General features: G+C 36.8%; 1 protein-coding gene and 1 long non-coding RNA gene across 2 annotated transcripts in view; both read right to left on the minus strand.

Moving 5' to 3' along the window:
- Positions 1-27,103, minus strand: part of LOC134798037 (uncharacterized) — a 189,855-nt gene that overhangs the window by 143,940 nt on the left and 18,812 nt on the right. The window lies entirely within an intron of this gene.
- The window catches only part of LOC134802817 (diencephalon/mesencephalon homeobox protein 1-A), a 54,532-nt gene that overhangs the window by 14,414 nt on the left and 13,015 nt on the right, over positions 1-27,103 (minus strand). The window contains exon 2 of the mRNA XM_063775582.1: positions 25,932-26,173. Within this exon, the coding sequence (XP_063631652.1) occupies positions 25,932-26,173 (242 nt within the window). The remainder of the gene's footprint in view (positions 1-25,931; positions 26,174-27,103) is intronic.

Genomic DNA, 27,103 nt, shown 5'->3' on the forward strand with positions numbered 1-27,103 from the left:
ATATGTACTTTGTTAGATAGTTGCTCAGTCATTTAATAAAAATTCTTAGTTTTAATGTTGGTTTGGTTGGATTAAAATAATAACATTATTACCTCCCAACTTTTAATTTAAAGCTTGAAGAATTAACCCTTAAAAAGTTCAAAATAGAGTTGAATGCGGATTGCATTGCATCCGTTAATATTAAATAGCACTGAAACTACATAGCGCAAAAAGTGCTCATAATATTATTATATCTGATAATAAATAATAATAACTATAATATACTCGTATTCTGGTAAAATAATAGCCGCGACATGTCGGTACTCTGTATTTCGCTAAGATCCCCACGTTACAGGCTCAGCCTAGTGTGGAGATCACTGTACTGCCTCTCCTGTAATATAAATTCCTGAAAAAATATATTATGATTTTTTTTTTTAATTTTGAATATGATGTTTAGGCTTAGGACTTTTCGTAGCATACCGTGGTTCTAAAATCCTTGGAGCCGCCATATGTGAAATTTTCGAAGTCAAAGTCAAAGTCAAAAAGTATGATGTCATATTAAATATAATTATTTATACATACTGTCACATCGTTACTGAGTTCATTTTAATCGAACGTAATTAATTTTATCATAAACCTATATAATAATACTAATTACTGATTACATGTGATGCTACAATATTATTTATCTAGTTATACATCCTCTTTAATGCCCGTGAGTAGTGCAAATTCATTCGCAATTTAAAATTTAAAAAATATTGACATAATTAGTTGACACTTTTGATAAGAGACCTAGACTCTTTTTTGATAGAGTTGATCTAAAAATGTTCCATCAATTAATTTTGTTATAGCCCCTAGAAGCTTCAGTTTAAGTTTGATTTGTTGAGTAAAGCTTAGCGAGTTATATTATAGCTTTTGTTTCGACCAATCGCGTTTCGTCTGCTGAAATTAACGTTATATTTTCTAGGTTTTTTTATATCACGGTTATAAAATGCATTGTAAATTAATATTTTACATTATACTATTCATATTAAATTTCCTTTTTTTACTTTATTATATATTATTTTACAACTAAAGATTACATAGAATCTAGAACCACGGTATGCTTCAAAAAGTCCTAAGCCTTTAAAATAACTTCATACTTTTTGACTTTGACTTTGATTTCGAAATTTTCACATATGGCGGCTCCAAGGATTTTAGAACCACGGTATGCTACGAAAAGTCCTAAGCCTAATGATGTTGTTGGTTCAATATTAGGTGAAAAATGGCGACATAATCCGCTATAAGTTTCGAACTCTGCTTTTAAAAACGTATCATTTGCGTTGCGATGTTATAAGCTATCAAATGGCTATCAAGTAGGGGAGGAGGGGGTTTGTTGTAACAGATTTTGGAAAAAGGCCTGTATTGTCTAAAATATGTATAATTTTATGATTTTGAGTAAGAGGCTTTGTAAAGTATCTATCTAAGCACTAATTCCGATTAAAAAATAATTTGAAACGTTTACGCATCTTTTACACCAGACACTTTTTGAAAAAATGGGAGTACATCCTGAGTTTTTAATCCTCTCTCAGATTTTTTTGTAGTCTCATTCTATAAAAAATACAATACAATAACTTATAATATTTTTCTGGGCAATGCTAGAGTAAAGTAGAATAAAAAAATACACAAAATAACTGCAAGTAATTTGTAATTCACTATACGATGAGTCATAATAATATTATATATACAACTACATGCACAATTATTAGAGAGCAAGAAAAACTACTCGCACACTAATATGTTACAACGTGCCCCTGCTTTGTGTTACTACTTGCCCCATGGGCCCATTATGTCTATTTAATTAAATATGTCAAAAACTATAAGCTATAGAGTTATTCAAAAAAAGCAAATGAAAGCCAATTAAATTTACATTGAAGCAATGAAAACACAATGAACAATTAATTCAAGTTCAATTGACAAAATCAACAATTCCGTAAGTATTTTTTTCCAATACCTGGTCGAAACAAAGCTCGTGTGCACATCCACTCGCTTCGATGTCTGGCGGGGCAATGGCGGTGTTTACGTTATTCCTCGAGTTATAAGAAAGTAATTCAGCAAAAAAAAATTAAAACGTTTTTAATTCCCCGTCAAAATTGAGCGTTACTACTTACCCCTGTTACATTAAGCCCCCAGCTCCCCTAGCTAATATCGGAGTGTAGAAATGCACTCCAGCACATTTTTCAATTTTGCAAGCGAGCAAGCAAGTAGTTCGATCGAAGCGTTTCCATTTCAGCTTGGACAAAAATGTTTACTCATTTTTATGAGGTCCCTTTTATGAATAGGAACGATAAATATATGGATTTATTTTGTCTATTCAGTTTCTGGAACTTTTTAAAAATGGTAAGCCATGGGACCAGTATTATAATGATGACATCATGCATGACAAAAGCGAATGAAATGGGGGTGGCGGATCGAAGTATTTTACAGAAGGCGCAAGCATAGGTTTTAGGCCTGTCAGTCCTAAGAAAAGTGTGAAATTCATGATTATTTTTTGATGTTTCATGCCCTTGCCAAATCTCATGGAACGATGGAACCAAACTAGAGACAGGTAAAACCTATGATGGCGTCATCTATACAAACCTTTGACAGTTATTTATTATTATTACGTTATTTTATCACGTGGATAAAGATGGATAAAGCTATACATTATACGCCGGCTGATAGCCTACTTAATTTTTCATAGCACATTATGTCGACGCGATTCACTAGACTCTGGCATACGTAGGGCAGCAGGCGCTCACGAAAAGTTAAATAACGGTTAGCCCCTTCTTAATTAAAGAATAACAAATACCTATTGTATACCCACTCAGCAACATTTTTGTCTGTAGAATAATTGTATTATCCACGTCTAGTTTCACAATCAAATAGGAGTAACAAGCGTAATGGGGTTCTTTGATCAGGGCCTCGCTTTTCCGTTATTACTCTTGTCATGGAGGCAGGAGACAAAATGGCGCCGCTTTATTACTTAGTAACACATTGCGAGCATATCTGTTTTATAGCTACCTTACGAGATAAATTTCCGGGAGACAGGGTGACACGGCGGGCGGGGCGCGGCCACGCCCACTTTTTCTCGCCGCCTGTGTCTGTCGGCGGATGTACTTTATCATTTGACTTTGCATCACGAGACTTCTTCGAGACTCAAGGATATTATTGCGTTTTCATTTCAGGGAGCCGCTGTAGGGAGTTGTTAGGACTGCGCATTGACTGTTAGGTACGTTAATGCCGAGGCATAACTAATATAGTTATATTACACGGATATAATATTTATCACATAGCTTGGGTACGGTGACAGCTGTCATCTCCGTACAATTTATATCCTTAAAACGCAAAAAATAAAGGACCTACACATATTTTGTAACTTTATGTAAGTACCTACAACAAGTGCTATGAACACGACAGTAAACTAGAGCCATCCAATTACTGTGATGCAGGAGCGCGTGAACGCTCGACGACCCAACACGGTCACTCGTACGGTTTACTAACGAATGGGCCAAAAACGTTTCCCAAAGTATCATACCCCAAACTATTTTACCCAAATTATCATTTACTAATATGTTTACCACATTTTAATTAAAAATGTCATGCAAATATTTGACATCTCGTTATCCTATTAAATTAATTAATCGACTTTGTGACCTTTTTCTAGTACCTAGCATTTCGATTCTGTAATAGTCGCAGTTCTAACCTAACCCAACCCACTTTTCTGGTAGGATTTGGTTTCTGTGAGCGTCACAGTTCTAACCTAACCTAACCCACTTTTCTGAGTTTTGTGAGGATCGCAGTTGAAACCTAACTAACCCACCCAAATTATGTAGACTTTAACGTATATGTCAGTGTTGACACTGTCAGTGACTCATGGTACGGATACTGGTAGTAACCGTAATGTTCCAATTTTGAAACGTATTTTCACGTTTGGACAACCACGTCAATTGATGTACCTAAATAAAAAAAAAATGGTTTTGACATTTTGACGATTAAAAAACATAGTAATTTTTTTGGTAGGTACTGCATTTATGAGTTCATTTATGAAATTTACCCCCTAGCTTTTAAGAATTATGAATTTTTAATTTTATATTATTTCCAGTTAGAATCACGAGCTCTTTCGACCGTAATACGAGAAAAAAGTGTTCTCAATATTTCATACAATTTTTGTTTGTCTGATATTTTATGGTTATAGAAGCTGAAAACGTATCTAAATGGATCAAAAAATTGGGAAATTTTTTCTCAGTAAAGGGGCCCACTGATTAACAGTCCGCCGGACGGTATCGGCCTGTCAGTTAGAACAAAATTTTGACAGTTCCGAACAACTGACAGGCCGATACCGTCCTGCGGACTGTTAATCAGTGGGCCCCTTAAAAATGGAAAAAGCTACTGATTCAGAGTAGAAATAATAAATAAATTCAAAATCCTTCACACAACAAATTTAGGTACAAATTTAAATAGAGATTTGCCAAATTTGCGAAGTAAGAATTTGATCAGACATCTTTTTGGAATAAGAATAAAATTAGCCAATAAAAAACGTTTGCTAAATAAGTTTATGTCGTAATAACATTTGACAAAGTAAAATCATGCCAAATAATAATTAGACCAAATAAATTAAATGCGAAGTGTACATTTGTTAAAGATTTATCTGGGAAATGAAATTTGGCGAAAGGCTCAGGGGGGCGATTTTTGAAATTCGATCACTCGATTTCGTGTATTTCGTTAAATGATATCTCCACTACTAGGCGTTTAAATTCTACTAATAGAATTGAAATCGAGTGGTCAATACCACTAGATTCCAAATTTCGATAGCTAGTATTTCAAAAATTAGCATTTCGCCGTTTTCCACCGATTTTCGAGTCACGAAATCGAGCGATCGAAATTCAAAAATCGGCCCCCTGGTGTGTAGAAAAACTTTTTTTAAATTTGGTTTGTTGGTAAAAACTAGCCAAGTCAAATCCTTTTTAATTTCAGGATTTTCTACATAGCACAGAACTTGGCACCCATATAGATCTCAATTCTTTTGTCGGCGAGTCAACAACGACACATATTTTTAATTTTGAACTTGGCTCTCATTTTATATTTATGTTTTTGTTAATATTGCCTAATATTAGATATCATAGGAACCCTAGCATTACGGAAGAAAAAAATAATTACAACTACTTATGAGGTTAGAAAAGTTCTAATATTAAAAAAACTAAGTAAAACTCCTAACTACCTAACTGTGGAAACTAGCCAAGTGCGAGTCTCACTTCACTTTAACAAAGTCGATAGGTACCTCAGTTCCAGTACCTACCTAAATAACTCGTCAATGTCACATCAGAGTTCACTGAGTTCAGGCTGAATTACAAAATATATAAGTAATAATTATATCTCTTTCTTTATTTATTTTTATTGGCGAACGGTTTGGGATTGCATTAGGTACTCAACAAAGGTGAGGTAAAAAAAAAAGATCCACTTGTCTGTAAAGTCAAACCGACTTTACAGACAAGTGGATCTTTTATTAACCACGGACGATAATTTTGCGTGATGACGTCATAAGAAAACATTGATGAATAAGTGGCCGTAACGTTACCATGGAGATCTGTCCACAACGTTACCATGGAGATCTGTCCACGACGTGACACTCTTTCGTTCATCGATTTATAAGACGTATCACGTCAAAAAGGATGGCTATTCTTGTATGTTTTCGCATTAAGTTATTCTAATAAAAGAGAATAAATTCAGTCCTTCGCACCTCAGTCACCTCACTGAGAAGAGTGTTAGAAGAAGGAGACAGTGAATGTATACGTCTATAATAACCTGGCTAGGGATTTTTTTGCATTGCGTCTCCTCCTTGCAAAAAATCCCTATAGCTGCCATGCGAAAAATACGAGTAACTGTCATTATTATACAGAAAAATAAAATGTCTGGAAGAATAATCTAACTGGGTAAGTACTTTCATTCAGTATACTCGGGAAAAAAACCTACATATTTTGATAATACATATATGGTCCTTCGAGCCAGATAGTTTGCAGAAATAGGGACAAAAGTAACAAAATAGTACTTTAAAATAACTTTATAATAGGTACCTAATAATATATTGTTATACTTTTATAAGGTTCCTAAAGCAACTATTCATTCATTGTTAAGAATGTGTATAGTCCATAACAAATTCATGCTTGGAATTAGACATCTATGTAGAGTAGACGGGGCGCTGAATGGCTTCCTATAGTACTTCATATCGTACATTGTACCGTAACTCTATAAGTACCTTGTTTTTTTTTTAAGTATTAGAAAAAGGGTAAAATATCTTGACATGCCTTTTCACCATTAGTTACCACTAACTACACAATACATATGGCGACGTACAGCGCCATCTAATTTATGTGTCAAATTCTGGGACACGATTTTTCAATTCTCTGCTAAAGACTAATCAATTTTCAATTCAATTACTCTGAGTGAAAATCTTTTAATGTGAAAGCTATAGCCGAGGAGAGGTCTCGTTGCCGCAGGCAGAGAAGCCAAGATTACATGTCTCGTTAATAATTAACTTGTGTAAAGAGTTGAGCGCGCCATACAATAGGAATCCAACCCTCCGCTGTCTTTTTAGTTTACTCAGTTGCCATTCTCAACTGGAAGTATTGACTCAATTTTCTTAAATATATATGAAGAAGCCCGGTTGCTAAATTTGTACGCTGTTAGTGTTGCTATAGCACAGGTATATGCGTTGTTTAGGCTACAAATTAAAATATATAAACCATTTCATCGTTTATTTTTTCATTTTGTTAAGACAATTTGGCTATTATTTGAACAAAATAAAATAAAAAAAGATCTTTATTAATTTTATTGATTACTCTTTATGGAAAATAACGTCTTTATGGAACACAGACCTGGCAGATATTTTTAAATGTACATTACCTACTAAATTTATTAATTTGGTGCTTCAATAAAAATAGATATGAACTGCGGAAAATACCTCATCTGAAAATATCACTAAAGGTAGAATTCATTAATCAGCTTTCATTGTAGTTACTTATAAGAAAACAAAAACACCTAAGTAATGATTTTTACTTATTAAATGAAAGCTGATAAAACGGCTCTCATGATTCAATAAAGAAAATATACATTCACAATGTGTGCTTTAGAATTTATTCCGGGAATCCCGTGTCCACGTGTAGGTATTTATCATATTATGCAGAAATGAACTCCTTACATATATTCTGTAATCACTATTTATTAAACAAGTACTCTAACGTACTTCTTATTCAATAGGTACATTGCACAAAAGCGGATATGGTTAATCTTTAACATCGAGTAAGACAAAAGTACACCTAAGACGTAGCACTGTATCACATCCCGTGGATCATTTATGATTAGAAGAGATGACCAGTATTAATAAAAAATAAAATGGGCATACAAACAGAGTTGTGCCGTTCTCGAGTACGTTATCTGTTTACTTTGGGGAATATTCTCGAGCGAGAACGGTTCCATACACAACGGAGAACTTTCACGAGAACGGCACGTCTCTACATAGAAATCCGTATAATAAACGTTCCACTTGCCCACTGAGGGAGAAACAAACACAAACATACATACATAATTACAGAATTCAGAAAAAAAACAAGGCTGATGGTTAGCAGTAACTCGATTTTGGGCAAGTGTTGCGGTGCCTAAACAAAAGCGGTTTAATAATGCAGTTTCCAATTGGTGCTGCGCAAATAGCAGGGGCTCCGCCCGCAATACGATGCTGCAAACACACGCTTTTACGCTGAGCCCACACAAAAATACTACTTCATTTCATTGTTTTTACATTCCTTCAAGTTTTATTTTGCGTAGGTGGAACAAAACTGAAAAGAAAACCGAGGCGATTTAGTTAAGTAAGTACTTACTAAGTTTTGGGCAAAAGAAATAGAAGCCAAAGAAGGAGTCATCAGTCAAGACAATAAGTACTAAAATGGGAGGGGTGGCCGGCCCGGCCGTCCTTTATTAACTTTAGGTATATTTAATACGGCGATAAAATAGCCACTTGCCGTCTCTAACTCATTTAGGCAACTTACAGTACAGATCTACCAGAATACTGCATTGTCACCAAAATTAAAATATAGGTAAGGTAAGGTAAGTAGGGTAATACTATCACCGGGATAAGACTATCAGTTGTATGGAATCCGCAGCATGTTTTGCCCCGGGCAAAATAAACTATGTTAGCCTTACCCCACCTTACCCTACCTAAACTAAAGATCAACTCTAACAGACGCCATCAAATGTTTGAAAAATAGATTGCAATTTTCGAAAGTATATAAAATAACAATTTCTAAAGAGCTTGTAAAAACGGGATAACTTTTATTAAAAGTTGCGCAAATCGGAAAAACACCGTTATCCGTGAAAAGCCGTAAAAGTGACCCTCATTAAGCGCGTTGTTGTACTTTTGCCCTCGTCTCGGGCAGCATAAATAAATCAGATTTAATTAACTTATATTAATTTACTCGCAAGCTCCGAGCCGCGCGCCCTCCGCCCACGCCGACAATCGTAAACTCCGCGGGACTTGCTAAGGCTTCCTTAATAAAAAGTTTACACTTAGCGAGTTAACGTATCGTCCATTACTTTTTCCATTGAGGAAGCCGTATAAGAGTATTTAAATTAGTTTCATTTTGTTCAGCTCATGATCTTGCTGAATCTTTGTAAGTATTTTTGTAATAGGAAATCCCGCAATTGTTTTTTTTACATAACTCCTAAATTGTTTTTTTCTTATGCGATTGGAGAATTTAAAAAGGTACCGACCATCATGGGTGCCCTTCATATGAAATAAAAGGCATGCTTTTTACGAAATGAAACATTACAAATAAAACTTTACAAAAAAAAAATCAGGACTAGAAGATTGGGGATAGAATCAAAACGATGATTTACGGCGTGTACAGACGAGTCAATTTTTCGCCAATCTGATTAAATTGTCCGATCAAATCAGGCCGTGCGGACGCAAACGCCAATTTGGCTCGTCGAATCAACCGCCGATTATGACCGATATTACCGATAAAATGGAGTGCGGACGCAAGAATACTAATTTGTGACGCCAGTATTTTCGTTTTGGGGCATTTTTTCAATTTAGAGGGCTCTAATCGAATATCACCATAGATCTAAAATTGTTAATTAAATTGGAAATTGACGCCAATTTCATTTCTGATCAAATGGTCGATTTGACCACCTCGTCTGGACTCCACTTTATATAACAAAACGTTACGTTCACTTTTATTCGGAACGCACCTATTTCTAAATTGGCAGTGATCGCATGTAAGACGAATAAAGGTGGGCAAACACAGCCTCGGCCTGGGTGGCGCGTGGAGTGGTCGGCACACACGCCAACACCGGTAGCCACAAATATCCCCTGCTCACTTTCAACATCACAAATTCTATCATCGAGAGCACTCGGACGAAACTACGAAGAGTTTAAGCGCAAACAAGACTATTCAGTAAGAGACGAGGTCTCGGTATTTAGCGCGAGGAAGCTTTTCGAATATCACTAACTACAGTCTGATAAAAAAGAGTAGAAATTAAAAAGTGGCAATACAATACAATAGATTGATTTGAAAGGGACGACACTACAGTATTGCCACTTTTTAATTTCTACTCTTTTTTGTCAGACTAGACTGGTTGTCTGCATATTTCTTTGAAATTGGAAATTATTTGTCAATTTTGAAATACCTACTTAGATTTCACTGACATGGACAATGGACTAGGTGTATGGTGCATTCGGGTGATTCCGAATATTTCAGATTGTCGGGTATTTTAGAAAATAGACTAATATGTATAATGGAATTATGGGTGATTTTGTGAATTATCCGACATTCAGAAGTATTTGGAATTACTCGAACACACAATATAAGTACCTACATAGCTTTATTTTTGTTTTTAATGATATTAACTATTTTTAGTTAAACTGTACCTAATTATATTTTAGCGCATTTGGTTGCTGAAAAGCGGAAATAATAATATTAAATCACTCCCAATCCATCGTCTTGAAAGATACTGCATTGAATTTTGAACCAACTTCAAACATATTCCGTAGGTAGAGACTGTTGGGAAAGAGAAGATGGAAAGTATTACATTGACATACGGTCGCCACTTTTCTATGTATCCGTGTACACACGAACGAATATAAATCCTCATACAACACAATTCAACAAAATCACGTTATTAAAATTACCGTTAAATAGCTGTTTACGGTTTCCCAGCGAGCCCACCCACAGACTGGCACTTGAAAAGTGTCACGTCAGCACTGTTGACCCATTGGTCCTTCGCTACTTATAAACGTTACGCCCTACTAAACTCCTCACACACTACTAAACAAACACTGAGCGTACGAATGTTAATCTACTAATGCGGCACGTGAAACTTATTATCTCAAAAAATGTGACATCAATAATTATTACGAAACAGTTATAGTCCCTGGTGTTCGCTTAATTATACGGCAAACGATGATGATGGAATTTCCTTTTGCAGAGTTGCTCCTTTTGACTCACAGATTGATTTAGGAAGGGGAGCCAATTGAATTTTTGATGCAAAATTTTGACTCAAGGGGGGGTGCCCCCCGAAATTTGTAAAAAATAAAGTTTTGCTATGTGGTCAAGTTTGGTATCATTTTCGTGTAACTCAAGGATGCTAAATTTATACGGTTTCATATAAATAATTTGAAATAAATGAAAAATAAAAAAATTCTATTTATTTTTTTTCCGAATAAAAGCCTATATTTTTCTTATTTTAATATGCACACAAAAAATAGAAATTACATGAAAAAGCCCTATTACGTAGGTTGCCCTGAAAGTTTCGGGAATTGGAAAAAATACGCGTTTAAATGAAATAAAAGTACTTTTATTGTTTTTCAAAGTATTCTCCTTTGTGTTTAATGCACTTTTTCATTCTCTGAAACCAGTTTTCAAAACAGTTATTGAACTCTGAACTGGGGGTTGACGAAATGGCCATTTTATAAGCGTGGACTGCTTCTTCCGCGGTCTGAAAACGCTGACCACGCAACCGATTCTTTATTTTCGGGAAAGTAAAAAAATCGTTGGGACTTAGGTCGGGGCTGTACGGAGGATGGTCCAGTAATTCGACTTTTTCGCCCTTCAGATAGTCGTTTGTTTTCTGAGGGCTGGCATTATCATGGTGTAGTATAATACGGCGGTTAGGGTTATTTTTTCGCAGTTCAGCAAAAACAATCGGTAAACAAACGCCTATATACCAATCGGCATTGACAGTTCTTCGATCTTCAAGAGCAATAGTCGCCACGTGACCCGATTTGGAGACAAACGTGGCTACCATTTTTTTGATCGTGCTTCGAGAACGAACAACTTTTGTTGGCTTCGGCTCGTCTTCGTAAACCCATACTCGAGATTGGTTTTTGGATTCAGGCTCATATGCGTAAATCCATGACTCGTCACCTGACACAATACTAAAAACGGCAGTTGAGCTTCCTCCATTAAATCTTTTTAGGGTTTTGTGGCACCAATTGACACGGACCGTTTTCTGGTCGTCAGATAACAAGTGAGGAATCCACCGGGAAAACAACTTCCGCACGCCCAACTCTTGCTGTAAAATAACTTGTACCTGACTCATTCCAATGCCTAAAGTCTCCTGAATTTCCCGATATGTAACATGCCTATCTTCTTTTATCAGTTGGCGAACAACATCGATGTTTTGATCGGTAACGGCAGTTTTCGGTCGACCCTCACGTACGTCATCCGCAAGAGACACACGGCCACGTTGAAATTCCGAATACCACCTGTATATTGTCGTCTTCGAAGGTGCTTCACTACTAAAAGCAATAGTCAATCGGTCTCCACATTGTTGTTGTGTTAATCCACTTTTAAAGTCATAATAAATCATTGCTCTAAAACTTTCGCGGGACAGCTCCATTTTCACCAGCGACTCAACGACTTTAAAAAACAATTGAAAATAGAACATTGTTTTTTTTTCTAAGTGGCCAGTGTTTTCGAATAATGAGACTATGCTTGTAACAAAGAGGTATAACACATGTCAAATATACGTTCCTAAGTATGCAATTCCCGAAACTTTCAGGGCAACCTACGTATTCCTCGTTATAAAAAGTATACATATGGCATATTTATTTTACATTAATGTGAACAAAAAAAATTAAATGTAGACCTACTTTCGACTACTCATTGAACAAGATACAACGATGTGAGCTACAGCTAAGCAATTTACGGGTTTTGAATGATGAGATCCCTTTTTAGTATACATAGTGAGTTCTTAGAACCCTTAGATCATTTTAGGAAGGAGATCCACCTTTTTGATATGGTCGGGATGAAAGGTGGGGTGATTTGTCCCATACAATCATAAATTTATACAAACTGTTTAGGTTTCTGCAATAAGTTTGGTGACATTTTCGAGTAAATCAATAGACAGAAATGATTTAGGTAATTAGATATTTAAAATACAAATCAATAATGTAAATATTGACTAATATTTAAATTATTTTCGTCCGTATAGCTACGCCCCTTAAATCGGATTACGTTGTGCACCGAGCATAAGCAATGTTAAAGAGTGTTTACAAATATATAGGCAGCAAAATCTTTAAAATACGAAATAATGTAATTATTAGTCCATTTCTCTTTTTTTTTCTTTTAATTTACTGGATAATGACACCAAACTTAATGCAGAAACCTAAACAGATGCTTTCATAAATTTATGATTGTATGGGACAAATCATCCTCAACCTTTCAACCACACCGCACCAAAAATCAAGGTTCCCGTACCCGTTCCTAAAATGATCTAAGGGTTCTAAGGACTCACTATGCTAAAGGATATCTCATCATCATCAAACGCCGTAATTCTCATAGCTGTAACTCATATCTTTGTATACTATTCAGTGAGCTGGTGGTCCAAAGTAGGTCTACATTTCATTTTTTTTTCTCTACATTTTTAGACATAAATATGCCATGTGTATACTTTTTACCGGGTATGTCCTTAAACTACGTCCAAGACCACCAGGTGGACGGGCAGCAGCGTCCCTCAAATTCGGTGTACTCGACTGCGATCGCCAACCCGCCTGCCAAGCGTGGCGATTATGGCATACACCCCCCAAAGGGGGAGGCCCATGTTCAGCAGTGGACGTCTTATGGCTGAGATGATGATGATGATGATGATACTTTTTATAACGAGGAATAGTAGGGCTTTTTCATGAAATTATTATTTTTTTGTGAATATACAAAAAAAAGAAAAAAATTGGCATTTATTCGGAAATAAATATAATAGAAAATTTTTATTTTACTTTTTGTTTTTCAAATTATTTATTTGAAACCGTAGAAATTAAATATCAGAAATGAATTCAGCATCCTTGATTTACCCGAAAATGATACCAAACTTGCGCACATAGCCAAACTAATTTTTTTACAAATTTCGGGGGGCACCCCCCCCTTAAGTCAAAATTTTGCATCAAAAATCCAGTTGGCTCCCCTTCCTAAATCAATCTGTGAGTCAAAAGAAGCAACTCTGCAAAAGGAAATTCCATCATCATCATTTCCCGTATATCACACTTTTTTGTCGTGTAGGTACGCCACGGACTATTAACGATTTCCAGAGAAACAGGCAATATAATAGTACATTGTGATACAAATATGCTACGTTGGTCATGGTCATGGTCATGACACACGAGGCGATATTGTGCGCGCGAGCTGTAAGCGACCGCGCAATAAGAAAGCCGATGTGTGTAAAGACCAACGCACACGTGTTTCATTATTTTTCAAATTTTTCGGGCTTCGGCGAGGAAAAAAAGGAATCTTACATATTAATCAATTTTAATTGTTGAAACAGTTAGTAAAAGGCCAAAATCTGTCATATTGCCTGCCATGCCGGCGACCCGTCGACCCTGCCGTAGCAATGCACGCACGAGAACTTTCCAAAGTTGCGAAACTTTCCACATGAGAATTTCTCGGTAACTTCTGAGAATGTTCTCGAGAACGAGAATTTATTTATTTATCGTAGTTTATACCATGAATATTCACGATAGTTTAGGTGTAGTATCTTTACCCCCAGAAAATTCCGACTTTTGGTCTACCGCTTCCGGTCAGAAAAATGTATGACGGCCCGGCCAAACGGTCAGACCCAGGTGGAGGGTGCTCGATCAAATGTCATAGAGGGTAGTTTTTGACGCGGCCATGTTTTTTTCAATATGGCCGACTTTTTTTATTATTTTTTTCGAGTTTGTCCTAGCGCGCTGAATTTTGGTCACGGAATCTCGGGGTCCCCTAGATACCTATGAAAAAATTTTTGTTGGAAAAATGGTACAATTGCGGGAAAACTGGTCACTTCTATTTTGTATGGCAACTTTTAAACGGTGCGACCAAATGTCATATAGGACCCCGAGACAAAACAAACTGCATTAAAAAAATCAAAATGGCCGACTTTTTTATTTTTATTTTTTCTAGTTGGTCCGAGCGCGCTGAGATTTGGCATGACGGGAGATAGAGACCTCTAGATTCCTATGACAATAAATTTTTTTTGGAAAAAATCCAAGATGGCGGAACAATAAATTTCCATGTTGCAGAATGTTCTGAGAACATTCTCGAGAACGTTTCCGCTTTTTGGGAATGTTCTGCAATTTGTACATTGCTACCGTGGGCGGCGGCTGCTAGGCTGTCGGCCCCGGCGCCCCCGAGTCCGCGTTGTAAAATCTACTCAACCAATTTAAGAAGGCTCCCTTTCCATACGTATATTATTAGCCATTAGTTGCAATCTTAAATCGATCGGTTGTCATACATAACCGCACAAGTGCGATAATACCTAAATATAATAAAAAAACTAGAGATGCACCGGATATTCGGTTACTATCCGGTATCCGGCCTATCCGGCCAATAATTTACTATCCGGCCGGATACCCGATAGTGACTTACTATCCGGCCGGATACCGGATAGTAACATTGCTTGATTTTGGAGTACCTAAACAAATTGGATTTAAGAAACAGACACGGTCATAGTCGTACTTGTTTATTATTTTTAAACAATTTAAACATTCCACTGACTTGCACGCGCACTCATTTCGAACCTAGAAATGTGTCCGCGCGAACGTTCATTAGGAAACAGGTCAAACCTGCAGAATGCGCACCTGAAAAACCGAAATGTAGGTATAGTTCCGCTGGCCGAATATTCGGCGGCCGGATACCGGATATTCGGCCGATGGTCAGGCCGAATATCCGGTATCCGGCCAAACAACTATCCGTTGCATCTCTAAAAAAACCGGGCAAGTGCGAGTCGGACTCGCGCACGAAGGGTTCCGTACCATAATGCAAAAAACGGCAAAAAAAAACGGTCACCCATCCAAGTGACATCGAGAAAATTAAATCTTAAATTTTATGATGCAAGCGTCCGGTCTATTGTGAAGTGTTACCCAAAGTTAAATATAATATATGAACTTGCTCTGTTATATATAGGTACTGTAATATTGTTTCTACTAATAAAGTGTAATAGTGCTATTATTATTCTCAGTTATAGTTGTTTAAGAAGTAAGAGTGTTTTGTACGTGTTGAGAAATTATTTCATTGCGGTCATGGCATGCACGAATGTGGCAACTATAGTTACTTTTTACCTTGTTTTAACTGTATACAATATTCGCAAACTAACTAAAACGTGTAGGGCTCCGTATTGGCTCATAATAACCGTTTTTTTGCAAACATTGTATAATAGGCTTATCTCACATTATAATAATTCAAATGTTGTGTTGGTTTTATTTACCTCCTTAACCAGTGGCTTTAAACTTAGTGTAATTGTATCTGAACATGAGTAGTAGTAGTCTATCTATTTATTACCAAAACTGCAGAGGGTTAAGATCTAAATTACATTCCTTGTACATGAATATCCTATCCCATTCCTTTGACATTGTGATCCTGACAGAGACATGGTTACATCCTGACATTGCCGATAATGAATTCATAGATCCGCGATATTCTGTGTTCCGAAGCGACAGGGACCGCGTCGGTACTGGCCGGCGCGACGGCGGCGGCGTGCTAGTACCGGCGCGTCGCGAGCTCGGCGCGGCGCCGTACGTCGCAGCCGCCGGCGCCGCGCGGCCCGTGCCGGCGCCGACCTGCCCTATTGTTGATCACGTCCTACTTGAACTACCAGTAAACCGATGCCATAAATACGTCATTAGTGCTACCTATATCCCTCCTAATGAAAAACTGGAAACATATGTTACACACTTTGAATATCTATCAGCTATTCTGCTATCTCCTTCGGTTAGTGGTTACTGGGTTTTAGGGGATTATAACTTACCTACATTAAACTGGGTTCCAGTGGGCCCTTGCTGCTCGCCTGACATTAATTCTCCACAAGTCCCACAAAATGACTGTGTTCGTAATTTTATGGCCATCACAGATTCTTTTCAAATAAACACACACAAAAACCTTAATAATCGTATACTAGATTTGTTTTTTTCCAACGACGCTGATTGTAAGTGCGCAATGGCACCTGTACCGCTTGTGCCAGTTGATCCGCACCACCCACCACTCACTATATTAACCCCCTTCTTAACCAGTACTAAAACAATTAATAAAAGCAACATCCCTAAATTGTTATTTTATAAAGCAGACTACAATGCCATGAATATGGAATTATCTACCATTAACTGGAATAGTTTATTGTTAGGTCTCAAGGCGGAACAGGCGGTACAGACATTTTATGAAGAATTATACAAGATAATAAAAAAGTTTGTTCCACTAAAACCCGTTCATCCCTCGCGTTTTCCTGTATGGTTCTCTCCTGCTTTAAAACACATATTTAATAATAAAAAAAAGGCCTGGATAAAGTGGAAAAAATATCAAAATCAAAACGACTATGAAACTTTTTCACTCTACAGGGAACGGTTTAAAAAGCAATCAGCTGTGTGTTATAATGCTTACTTAAAATTAGTTGAAACAAGCATTCAAACCAACATTAAATACTTTTGGACATTTGTTGCTAATAAGCGTGGAACCACAAATACCCCCGCCACCGTTTCTTATAATGACGTAACCACCAGTGACCCTGCCGAGGTGTGTGACTTATTTTCTGACTTCTTTCAATCTGTTTTTGCGCCGTCTAATACTTCCCCTGACTTCGATCCTCACGGATCAACAACTAGCCCATCTAATGTTCATATTAATGATGTTCACATACCGATCCATCTTGTCAAACGCGCCTTGAAAACTGTTGATACATCGAAAAGTTCTGGATCTGATAACATCCCCCCAATATTCCTAAAAAATGTAGCTGACAATATTTCACATCCTCTGTATTACATTTATAATAGCTGCCTTAAAGAAGGTACCTTTCCTGATGTCTGGAAAATCGCAAGAGTTGTCCCTGTCCACAAGGGAGGTTCAAAGAAAGACGTAAAAAATTACCGGCCTATTTCACTTCTTCCCGTATTATCCAAACTTTTCGAGAAACTGGTTCATGATCAGATTTATCCAAGTTTACACAACATTATCCTCCCACAGCAACATGGCTTTGTCAAGAAAAGATCAACAACAACAAACCTAATTCTATATACCTCATACCTTTTCAGAAGTTTGGACATAAATAAACGTGTTGATAGTATATACACGGACTTCTGCAAAGCTTTCGACAGAGTAGATCACCAAATTCTGTTAGAAAAAATATACTTCAATGGCATTCGTGGAAATTTGTGGAGGTGGTTTAGGTCATACATTACAAACCGCACACAAAAAGTTGCAGTCAACGGATATGAGTCTAAGTGTGTCCATGTAACTTCTGGAGTCCCACAAGGGTCTATATTAGGGCCTTTGTTATTCACCCTGTTTATTAATGACATAGACAGTTGTTTTAAATTTTGTAACTTTTTACTTTATGCCGACGATCTTAAAATCTATCATATTGTTGAAAATGAAGAGGACCGTTTCAAATTCCAAAATGATTTAAACCGACTCGGCGAGTATTGTCACAAAAATAAACTGTGTTTTAGCTTGCCTAAATGCAAACAAATTACTTTTACCAAAAAACTCCACATCCTTCCCACTTCCTACACCCTTAGCGGATCGGCTCTCGAAAAAGTCTCGGTAATAAAAGATCTTGGTGTCAATTTAGACTCAAAACTACATTTAGATTGTCATATCAGTCATATCATCGGTAAAGCGTATAAAATGTACGGTTTTATCATGCGTCTCGGTACGGATTTTAAACAACCCTCAACTTACCTCTATTTATATAAGTCGCTGGTTAGGTCACAAATAGAATATGCCGTATCAATATGGAATCCTTTCTATGATAAGTACAAAAGCTCAATAGAGACTGTTCAAAAGAAATTCTTGCGTGCCATGCATTTCCGATGTTGCCGATCGCGTTTAAGTTACCAACAGCTTCTTGATAAGTACAAATTACTCAACTTACAAAACCGACGCCTCCTTCTGGACGCGATGGTCCTTTATAATCTATGTCATAACAAATTTGACTGTCCAAGCCTGAGCGGGACTATTTGCTACCGCGTACCGACGAGGGCGCGGGAGCGCGCTGCACGTAAGCACCAGCTGTTTGCAGACTCGCGCTGCCGCACCCACGCTGGAGAACGAGATCCCCTATACATGGTTAAATGTTACAATTTGTATTTTAATGATATTGATATTTTCATGTTCTCTGATAATGTGTATAAAAAAAAATTGATTCAATTGCTTCAAACAAAACATAATTAAAAGTTGCTCCCATGGGCCAAGCTGTTTTAACTGTTTACTCGCTCATTAAACTGTATAAGACTACTTCTGCCAATATGAATTTGTAATTGCATCCACAAACCTATTTTGTAATCTTATCTTTGTTAATTTTACTTTTACAATTTTTACATACATCATTTATATTGTTACCTTGCGCTATATACATTGTAGATTTATCAGTAGGTAATCTAGTAATCTGTGGACGATGTTGTTGGTCTCACACTTTATTATCCTTTGTACTCTATTTCTGTGTTTGAACCCTGTGTGTTACTGTTTTTTGTCCCAAATAAATTGAAAAAAAAAAGTACTGACCCCGCCCGACGTTGCTTAACTTCGGTCAAAAATCACGTTTGTTGTATGGGAGCCCCACTTAAATCTTTATTTTATTCTGTTTTTAAGTATTTGTTGTTATAGCGGCAACAGAAATACATCATCTGTGAAAATTTCAACTGTCTAGCTATCACGGTTCGTGAGATACAGCCTGGTGACAGACGGACGGACGGACGGACGGATGGACAGCGGAGTCTTAGTAATAGGGTCCCGTAAACTTAAACTTAAACGTAAAACCGTAAAGGGTAAACCTTTGGGTACGGAACCCTAAAAACGTATCGGGATGACAGATGGCTACGAAAAGTCACGTAACTATTTCCATAGATTATTTAAGTTTCGATTGGCGTTTCCTATCAACAATTGTCATTTGGCTAGACCCCCGGTTCTTGTTCACCGCCTAAAATCACGAATTCATGAGTTTCATGACATTTAAATACCTACGCCAGTGAGAAAATCTGAAACCACAAGGGATATTGACATTAGAAGTCACGAGGTGATTTTAGAATTCTCCAAAAATATTTTTGACGTGACGTGATAAGTGTCTCTTACTAAATCCATAACTTAATTAGAGTCTCTGCGGAAAGAGAAGAGTTGTGAAATGTATGGGATCGAATACATTCTAAGAATGCTTTTAACGTTTTTTTCTAGTAGCCTATTATGATTAATCACCAATTAGGTACTCACGCCAAAAACGAATATAATCGCGTTACGTGCGCGCTACCTAGTTAATAAAATCTTAAATATTACGACTATAACTAGATTAAAGATATTGTAATTAGTGTCCGACCGAAGGTTCGGTTTCGGTTTCGGTTTTGGCCAGTTTCGGCCAAAAAATCATGTTTCGGCTGTAGTTTCGGTTTCGGCCAAAAAACGGCCGAACCTTTCGGCCGGGCCGAAACTTACGAAATGGCACTTCGGACAAAGACCAACAGTTGGGGAATAAGTAGGACAACAATAGTAATAACCTACATTTACTGATTCATGTATAGGTATATTATAAAACACAATTCCACCAATGAGGGCGCCACTGGACGGTCAACGCAGTCTTATGAGGCTGGCAATACCTATAACGCGCACACTGTCTATCGCACACATTGTATCGGAGTGAATGAGATAGCACTATCGCACGTAGCCGTTGGCCGAGTATCAGCTCGGCCCCAGTCGAACGATGTCTTTTTCGCTCTTATTCAGTAACTTTCCTATCTACCTCTAATGGCTAATTTTAAGCGAGGCTAAAGGCTACACTCAAGTAGTTCTGCAAAGTTGATTTTCTGACTATTGATTAAAACGAAGATAAAACCCTTAAGTGTCCCCAGTACAGTTTTTCATACGAATGCTCGAACACTTTTTACCTCAATTTACCATTTGGTTTGTCTTCCACATGTCCTCTACTTCAACTTAGCCGTTCGCCTCGCTGCGCCATGCTCGGCCTGCGCGTCTGGCTTTTTAATACAATGGACATTGGTTGGAGTCTGTGCTCAACTACTTATCCTGAAGCCTGAAGCATGGCTTTTACTTCGCATGACAGTTCGCCTCACTGGGGCACTTCGGACTTTTAGGCCAAGGTGAAGATCGGTACCCGGCCTTGCGATTATCATCATTCACTTGCCCTTATCCCATTTATTTGGGGTCGGCGCAGCATGTCTTTTTCTTCCATACCTCTCTCTCGCCCGTTATCTCATCATTCACTTGCGTTCGTTTCATATCATCTCTCACACAGTCCATCCACCTTTTTCTCGGTTTTCCACTCCCGTTACTTCCCTTGCGATATTGTTAACAAAAAATTTCGCGCTCGCTGCGCTCGCGTTTTTGGTTGACCCTGTATCTGATCTACATGTTAGCTTGACTGGTGAATGAATAGAGTTAGACCAAGAAAATTCTACAATGATTTTGATAGCATACGCAGTGCTACTAGTGCAAATGTTATTTATACGTCATGATTTCATAGAAATTTTGACGTTTAATATAACACTCGCACTGCGTGTGTTATCAAAATCGTTGCAGAATTATCTTGGTCTAACTCTAGTAATTTTCTTAAAAAACTGCTTAAGTAACATCAATTTCAAGGACATTGGGTGTTGACAGCCCCATAATATTTGTGTAAAAGCGGTTTTATGACATTTTTTCTATGATTTTATCGGTTTCGGCCGAAACTAGAGCTAAAGCCGAACATTCGGTTTCGGTTTCGGTTTCGGCAAAAAAACATGTTTCGGTCGGACACTAATTGTAATGTTGATTTATATGTTGAAATAAATAGATTTAATTTAAAAACAACCTCTTCGCTAGTATCAGGTCTTGCAGTTCTACGCTAAATAGCCCAGCAGCCTTATGTAGGCAGTGTTTTTAAGCTTCGCTTCGTTACCACGAATCAAGTTAATTTGATCCACGCCAACAACGAATTAAATATTCCTTTTCCCGTAATCCTATTTGTTTATTGTTACTCGGCTATTGTTACAATTGAAATCAGTGAAATCCCACAAATCAAAAGTATTACACGCTTTGATTTATTGTTGTCACACTTGGTAGAGTTGGTCCTTATATAATTAGACTGTGAAATTGTGGAATACATTAAAGAAATGTGTAACAAAAGATACTTATTGCCTGTATGTACTTATATATATTTGCCCTCACCTGGTGACTAGGTACTAATGGTCACCGAAATTGTTCTAGCGAGGTGAAACTAAATAAGGTCCCACTTTTTTAATCCCTAAAGTTCTTATGACAACTTTAAGGTCTATGTATTATAATATGTAGTTATAAGTACCTATCCCCTCAGTAGCATCATTGGTCATAGTATTGTACAAATCGTCTAATTAGGTTATATTCCATCCATATTAATATGATATTGATAACATTTTACTCGTACTATTTATTGGATAGGTACTTAAAATAAGGTGCAAATGAAAGAAAGAAAAATAAGACAATAATCTTACCCGAAAATTCCGCCCTAATGGTAAGTAAACCATTAATATAAATTAAATTATTAGCCTTTCATAAACAAAACAGTATTTACCATTCAGTAGGTATACGTCACATCACGAGCCGGGGCGCGTGACGCACTAATACGGAACGGTATCCATAAGGTAAAAGTACGCTTCACCGAACGCTCCATATACGTCCATATCACCGAATTTCTTCTATTTTAGGCTATAAGTCGATCACTTACAGCTGATATTTAGTTACGTTTTTTTTCCACGACTTAAATACCTATACCTTCCACTATGCCTCAGAGTTGGCCATTATGTGCCGCAGTCGGGACTAGGCTTGTGCCTGCTCGGTCATTACAGAGAGCGCTCCGCTCTCGGTCAATCGGTCAAACGAACTAGTTCGGTCTTTTAGTTCCTTTAGTTCAGTTCGATCGTTGAGAGCTGGAATGAATATGAATCGATTTTACAGTAGTTTTTTAAAATCATTAGCAACTGAATTACGATTCAAGTTGTACAATACTATATGATTAAACATTAAAAAGCTTGACACAATAAAAACAATTATTTGATTTTCCTTTATACTTTTCAGATTTAGGACTGTTTGTCACTCTTTTATCTCGTTCGCACTCATGCCAGCGTCATTGTGAACCATTTCGTTCAGTCTATTTTCTGTTTCACTCATGTCAAGCTCTCACCAATCCCACTGAACTAAAGGACCTAACGACCGATTAAGAGCGTGCAAAAAGATTTAGTTCCTTTCGGTCCTTGACGGGATTTAGTTCTTAACAGTTCTTCGTTCATGACCGACACAAGCCTAGTCGGGACGTGGCAACTGATCGTAACGCACCGTCACTGCCTATAGTGCCTATTGTCACTTTGTACAGGCAACCTTAAAGAAATCGGTAAGAAGTTGCGTATATTTGTTAAGGCCATAAAACCTTTTAAATTTATTTCTGTGTTTCAAAGTATGGTTTTACAGTGTGATTACTTAATTAGTTTGTATATTTTAGTAAATTTAATGAATTCAGTGCAGTCATATTATCATAATTTAAGCTTGATGTGAGTTCGGTGATGAGTACGCCAACAATTTGATTGGAAGGTATTATCGAACAGCGTCCGGAATCAGGGAAAGCGTATGTTTTTGAAATTATTTTTCTAGTGATTGATTACGAACTATTTACATTAACTACCTAATTTCACAAATAAATTAATATATTTGTAATTTTATGAGCAATTTCCGAACAACAATAACCTATATAGATTATTATAAAACTGCGTTATAATGTTAATGTTTTACGACTTTTTGGCATCAAAATAAGGTTTTTGTTAAGACTATTATTAAACAATAATTTTAGATATTTTACGTGAGTATTAGCAAGAACTTTATACATGTTCGGTTTTGTAATGGATTCAAGTATTCAATTTAATGATGGATTGTAGTTATACCATATTTATTACGATTTAAATACTATTTTCAAAATATATTCGCGAAATAGGTTCTACATATTTTCCATGTTTCGTTCACCGAACGGCCGTTCGGTGAATGGTACCCATGGTATCTGCTACCGAATTCATGTTTGCGTTGGCCATGTTTCTATTCGACGTTCATTAGAATATCATCCTTATTACGATAACGGCTAGGTCGATATTTATATGTTTATTTCTTGTGACCATTATTTAAATGCCAGCGCTTTTCAAACTTTAGACATACTTATTGGACGCCTGATAATATTCTGGGATGTGGATAAAAAACTCAATAAGATAATAACAATAATAAAGCAATAATATTTTATATATCAATTAATACCTACCTGGAAGTATGGATTAGTGTAAACTTAATACCTACCTAAATTGGTGTGACTTATTTTTAAGTAGTATTTTTCAATAAAAAAGACACGTCAAGATCGCTTACCATCTTTCTCATGCTAAAAAAACGAAGTATAGTAGGGATTTAATAGTGAACTACATACTAAAGTTTGAGCACCACTCAACACCATATTTTCATACAATTATTTCCTAGTTCGGTAATGCGGCCTCCCTATTCGGTATAATGTGCAAATCAAGTTTCTTAGTTCGGTAAATGGTACAAATCAAGGAACCGGAAGAAATGATTTAAAAATGTTTTTAATACACGTCCAATCATTTCAGTAATTTATAGGTAGGGTTTCTGGTTTTCGACCATTTTTATTTCTCGAGGCACGGGAATTCTCTACCAGAATTTCTCGAGTTTCTCGAGTATATCGAGAAATTTTGAAAGTTTCAAAAAACACCTACTTATTTTAAATTTTTTGCTTTACTACAAATCATACTCATAGGAGTCGTAGGTGAGATCAATAATACAACAAATACACAAAACAAATAGACAGTTTTTAGTGACCATAAATTGCACTTAATAATCGATATTCAACAACAACTGAAGGTGTTCTTTAGGTATTTCACAAATTTCACAAAATGTATACAAACCACAATAAGGTATTTTATCATCAAGTTTTTCTAAGTAATATGCATACTTAGGTACTCAACGTAACAATGAGCTGCTAATATTATGCTATTTTGCTAAATAGGAATGATTTGATTTATCAATAGTAATCTAGTTTTGCAATATTGGTCATTACAAGGCCCTATAATTCGTTTTTTTAGCATCTTGACGTGTCTTTTTAATGAAAAACACTTTTGATAAATAAAGTCACGTCAAATATGTAACAATATCATATACGATACGATCATTTATGTTGTTTTGCTTCCATAAGTAACAGTTTAAGTTACTAATTTTTTAAAGCGTTTTTCAATAAAAGATTGTTGACTTTTTGTCTAATGCTAAAAAAACGAATTATAGTAACTAACCTAAAACGAGACGAATTATTTAGACATTTGAAAGTAGTAGTTTAAAAGTTTCAAAACATGAAAATTTGTTGAAGCCAGATCGATAGGGGACGGATCAAGGCAGTTGTTATTTAGTTGGTAGACTAATAAATGTTTTAAGTTTATTTACCTAAATTTATTTAATTACTTAAGACGAAACAGGAGCTGAGTTTTAAATATTTTAGGTAAATATACCCGTCTCGCTAACGGAACGGCACCTAAAAGTAGTGCGATAAGGACAAGGCGAAAAATCCTGCGTAAAAATCTCAAAAATCGAGGTTTCGTACTCCTCTGTTTCCTCCTCCAAAACTTAACCAATCGTAACCAAATTTGGAAATCTAAATGATTATGAAATTATCTGTGTCGGACCGTTTTGCTTTTTTGGCTAATTGATATCAGTTTTGAATGCCACGCCTCTCATTGCGGCATAGTCAATTAGGCCATTTTGGCCATTTTTGAAGGGCTCTAGCGCCTTAAAAAACAAAAATATCAAAAATGCAAAACGGTCCGACACAGATATTGACAATATTAATCTGTGTTGAAAAAATCATTGCTCTAGCTTCAAAAACCACGGAGGTAAACGAGGAGTACTTTTGTATGGAGAAATGACCACTCCTGTTGGCTCTTAAAGAAATACATTATAGTAAAGACACATCACTTCTTTATACGCGTGTTTTCTTGTTATTTATCACAAGAGATTTTTTTCTCGAGTTCTCGAGGCATTGAGATTTTTTTTCCCGTCTGGACGAAGGACAAATTTCTCGAGATTTCTCGCCTCGAGAATTCTCGAGCAGAAACCCTATTTATAGGTATGTTTAAATGAGGACAAATTTATCTAAGTTTCTATTTTAGTATTGAACATATTCGTATGAAAATACCAGAAGTAATTTAAAAAAGAAACGTACGTCCAGATCTTAAGCGTTCGGTGAAGCGTACATTCACCTTACACGCTTGCAAACACAGAAAGTATCCACTATACTTGACGCAAAACTGGCGACGGAGATCATAATGCTATCCCCTTTTCCCTTGTTAAGACCAATCAAGAGTGAAAGAGATGGCATTATGACCTGACTCGCCACTTAGTTTGGCGGCAGGAAAAAAAAATGTAAATAATTACCTCAACCCTCTCCTCCTTCAAGTCGACGCGCAGCGCGAGCTGCTCACGCAGAACAACATCGGGGTAGTGCGTCTTGTCGAACGTGCTCTCGAGCTGCTCCAGCTGTTCCTCGGTGAAGATGGTGCGGTGCCGGCGCTTGCGCTTCGGCGGCGGACCCGCCAGCCCCGCCAGCGCCGCCGCCGCGTAGCCGCCGTACAGCCCGTAGCCGCCCGAGCCGGACACGCCGCCGCCCATGCTGCCCACTCCTGCGCAGAAACAACATTAGGTACATACATTACATGACAGAATTAACAATAGTAGTGTCAGCAGCAGAAGTTGCTAAGCGGGCCAGGTGTTCAAAATGATCTCGACGCGACTTTATTGTTAAGAGAATAAGAGCGTGGCAAGGTAATTTTGAACACCTCGCCCGCTTAGCAACTTCTGCTGCTGACTGTACAGAATAGCCGCCACCACTAGGGTTGCCAACCGTACTATATTATATAAATAAAATAAAATAAAATAAAAATAGCCTTTATTCCACCATAATTACATTTTTTACATTTCCTTTGCATGCATGATTACATTTTTTAGTTGCATATATTATTTTATTTTGTTGTATTTAAAATATAGAATTGTATAAGATACTAGTATAGGTATTATTCATAAAATATAAAAGATTCAATTTGACATTCAATTTCGATTCCATTTACATTATCTATTTTTATCACAGTCATTTACATTTAAAGCCATTTTTACTATTATATCTATCAAATATATCATATTAATATTAGTATAAATTTATTAATTAACAGTACCTACTTAACATTAATTTCAAATACTTAATTTAACTATCCTTCATTAATTATGGAAGTCGCCTCTTTGGCGTAGGCCTCCCCCAGTGTTCTCCATGTGTCTCTATCTTGAGCTAGTCTTCTCCATACTGTTCCACAACGTTTTTTGAATATGTCTGCCCATCGTGTCTTTGGGTGACCTTGCTTTCGTGTTCCTTTTTCTTTTGGTGGGGTCCATTCTATGATTTTCCTTGTCCATCTATTATCGTTTATTCTACTAATATGTCCAGCCCACTTCCATTTCAATCTTCGTATTCTCTCTATGATGTCAGTTACTTTAGTTTTCTTTCTTATATAATCGTTTCTTACTCGGTCTGATATTCTAATTCCTAGCATACTACG

This window comes from Cydia splendana, chromosome 1, assembly GCF_910591565.1.
Source record: "Cydia splendana chromosome 1, ilCydSple1.2, whole genome shotgun sequence".
In the NCBI taxonomy this organism is placed as follows: domain Eukaryota; kingdom Metazoa; phylum Arthropoda; class Insecta; order Lepidoptera; family Tortricidae; genus Cydia; species Cydia splendana.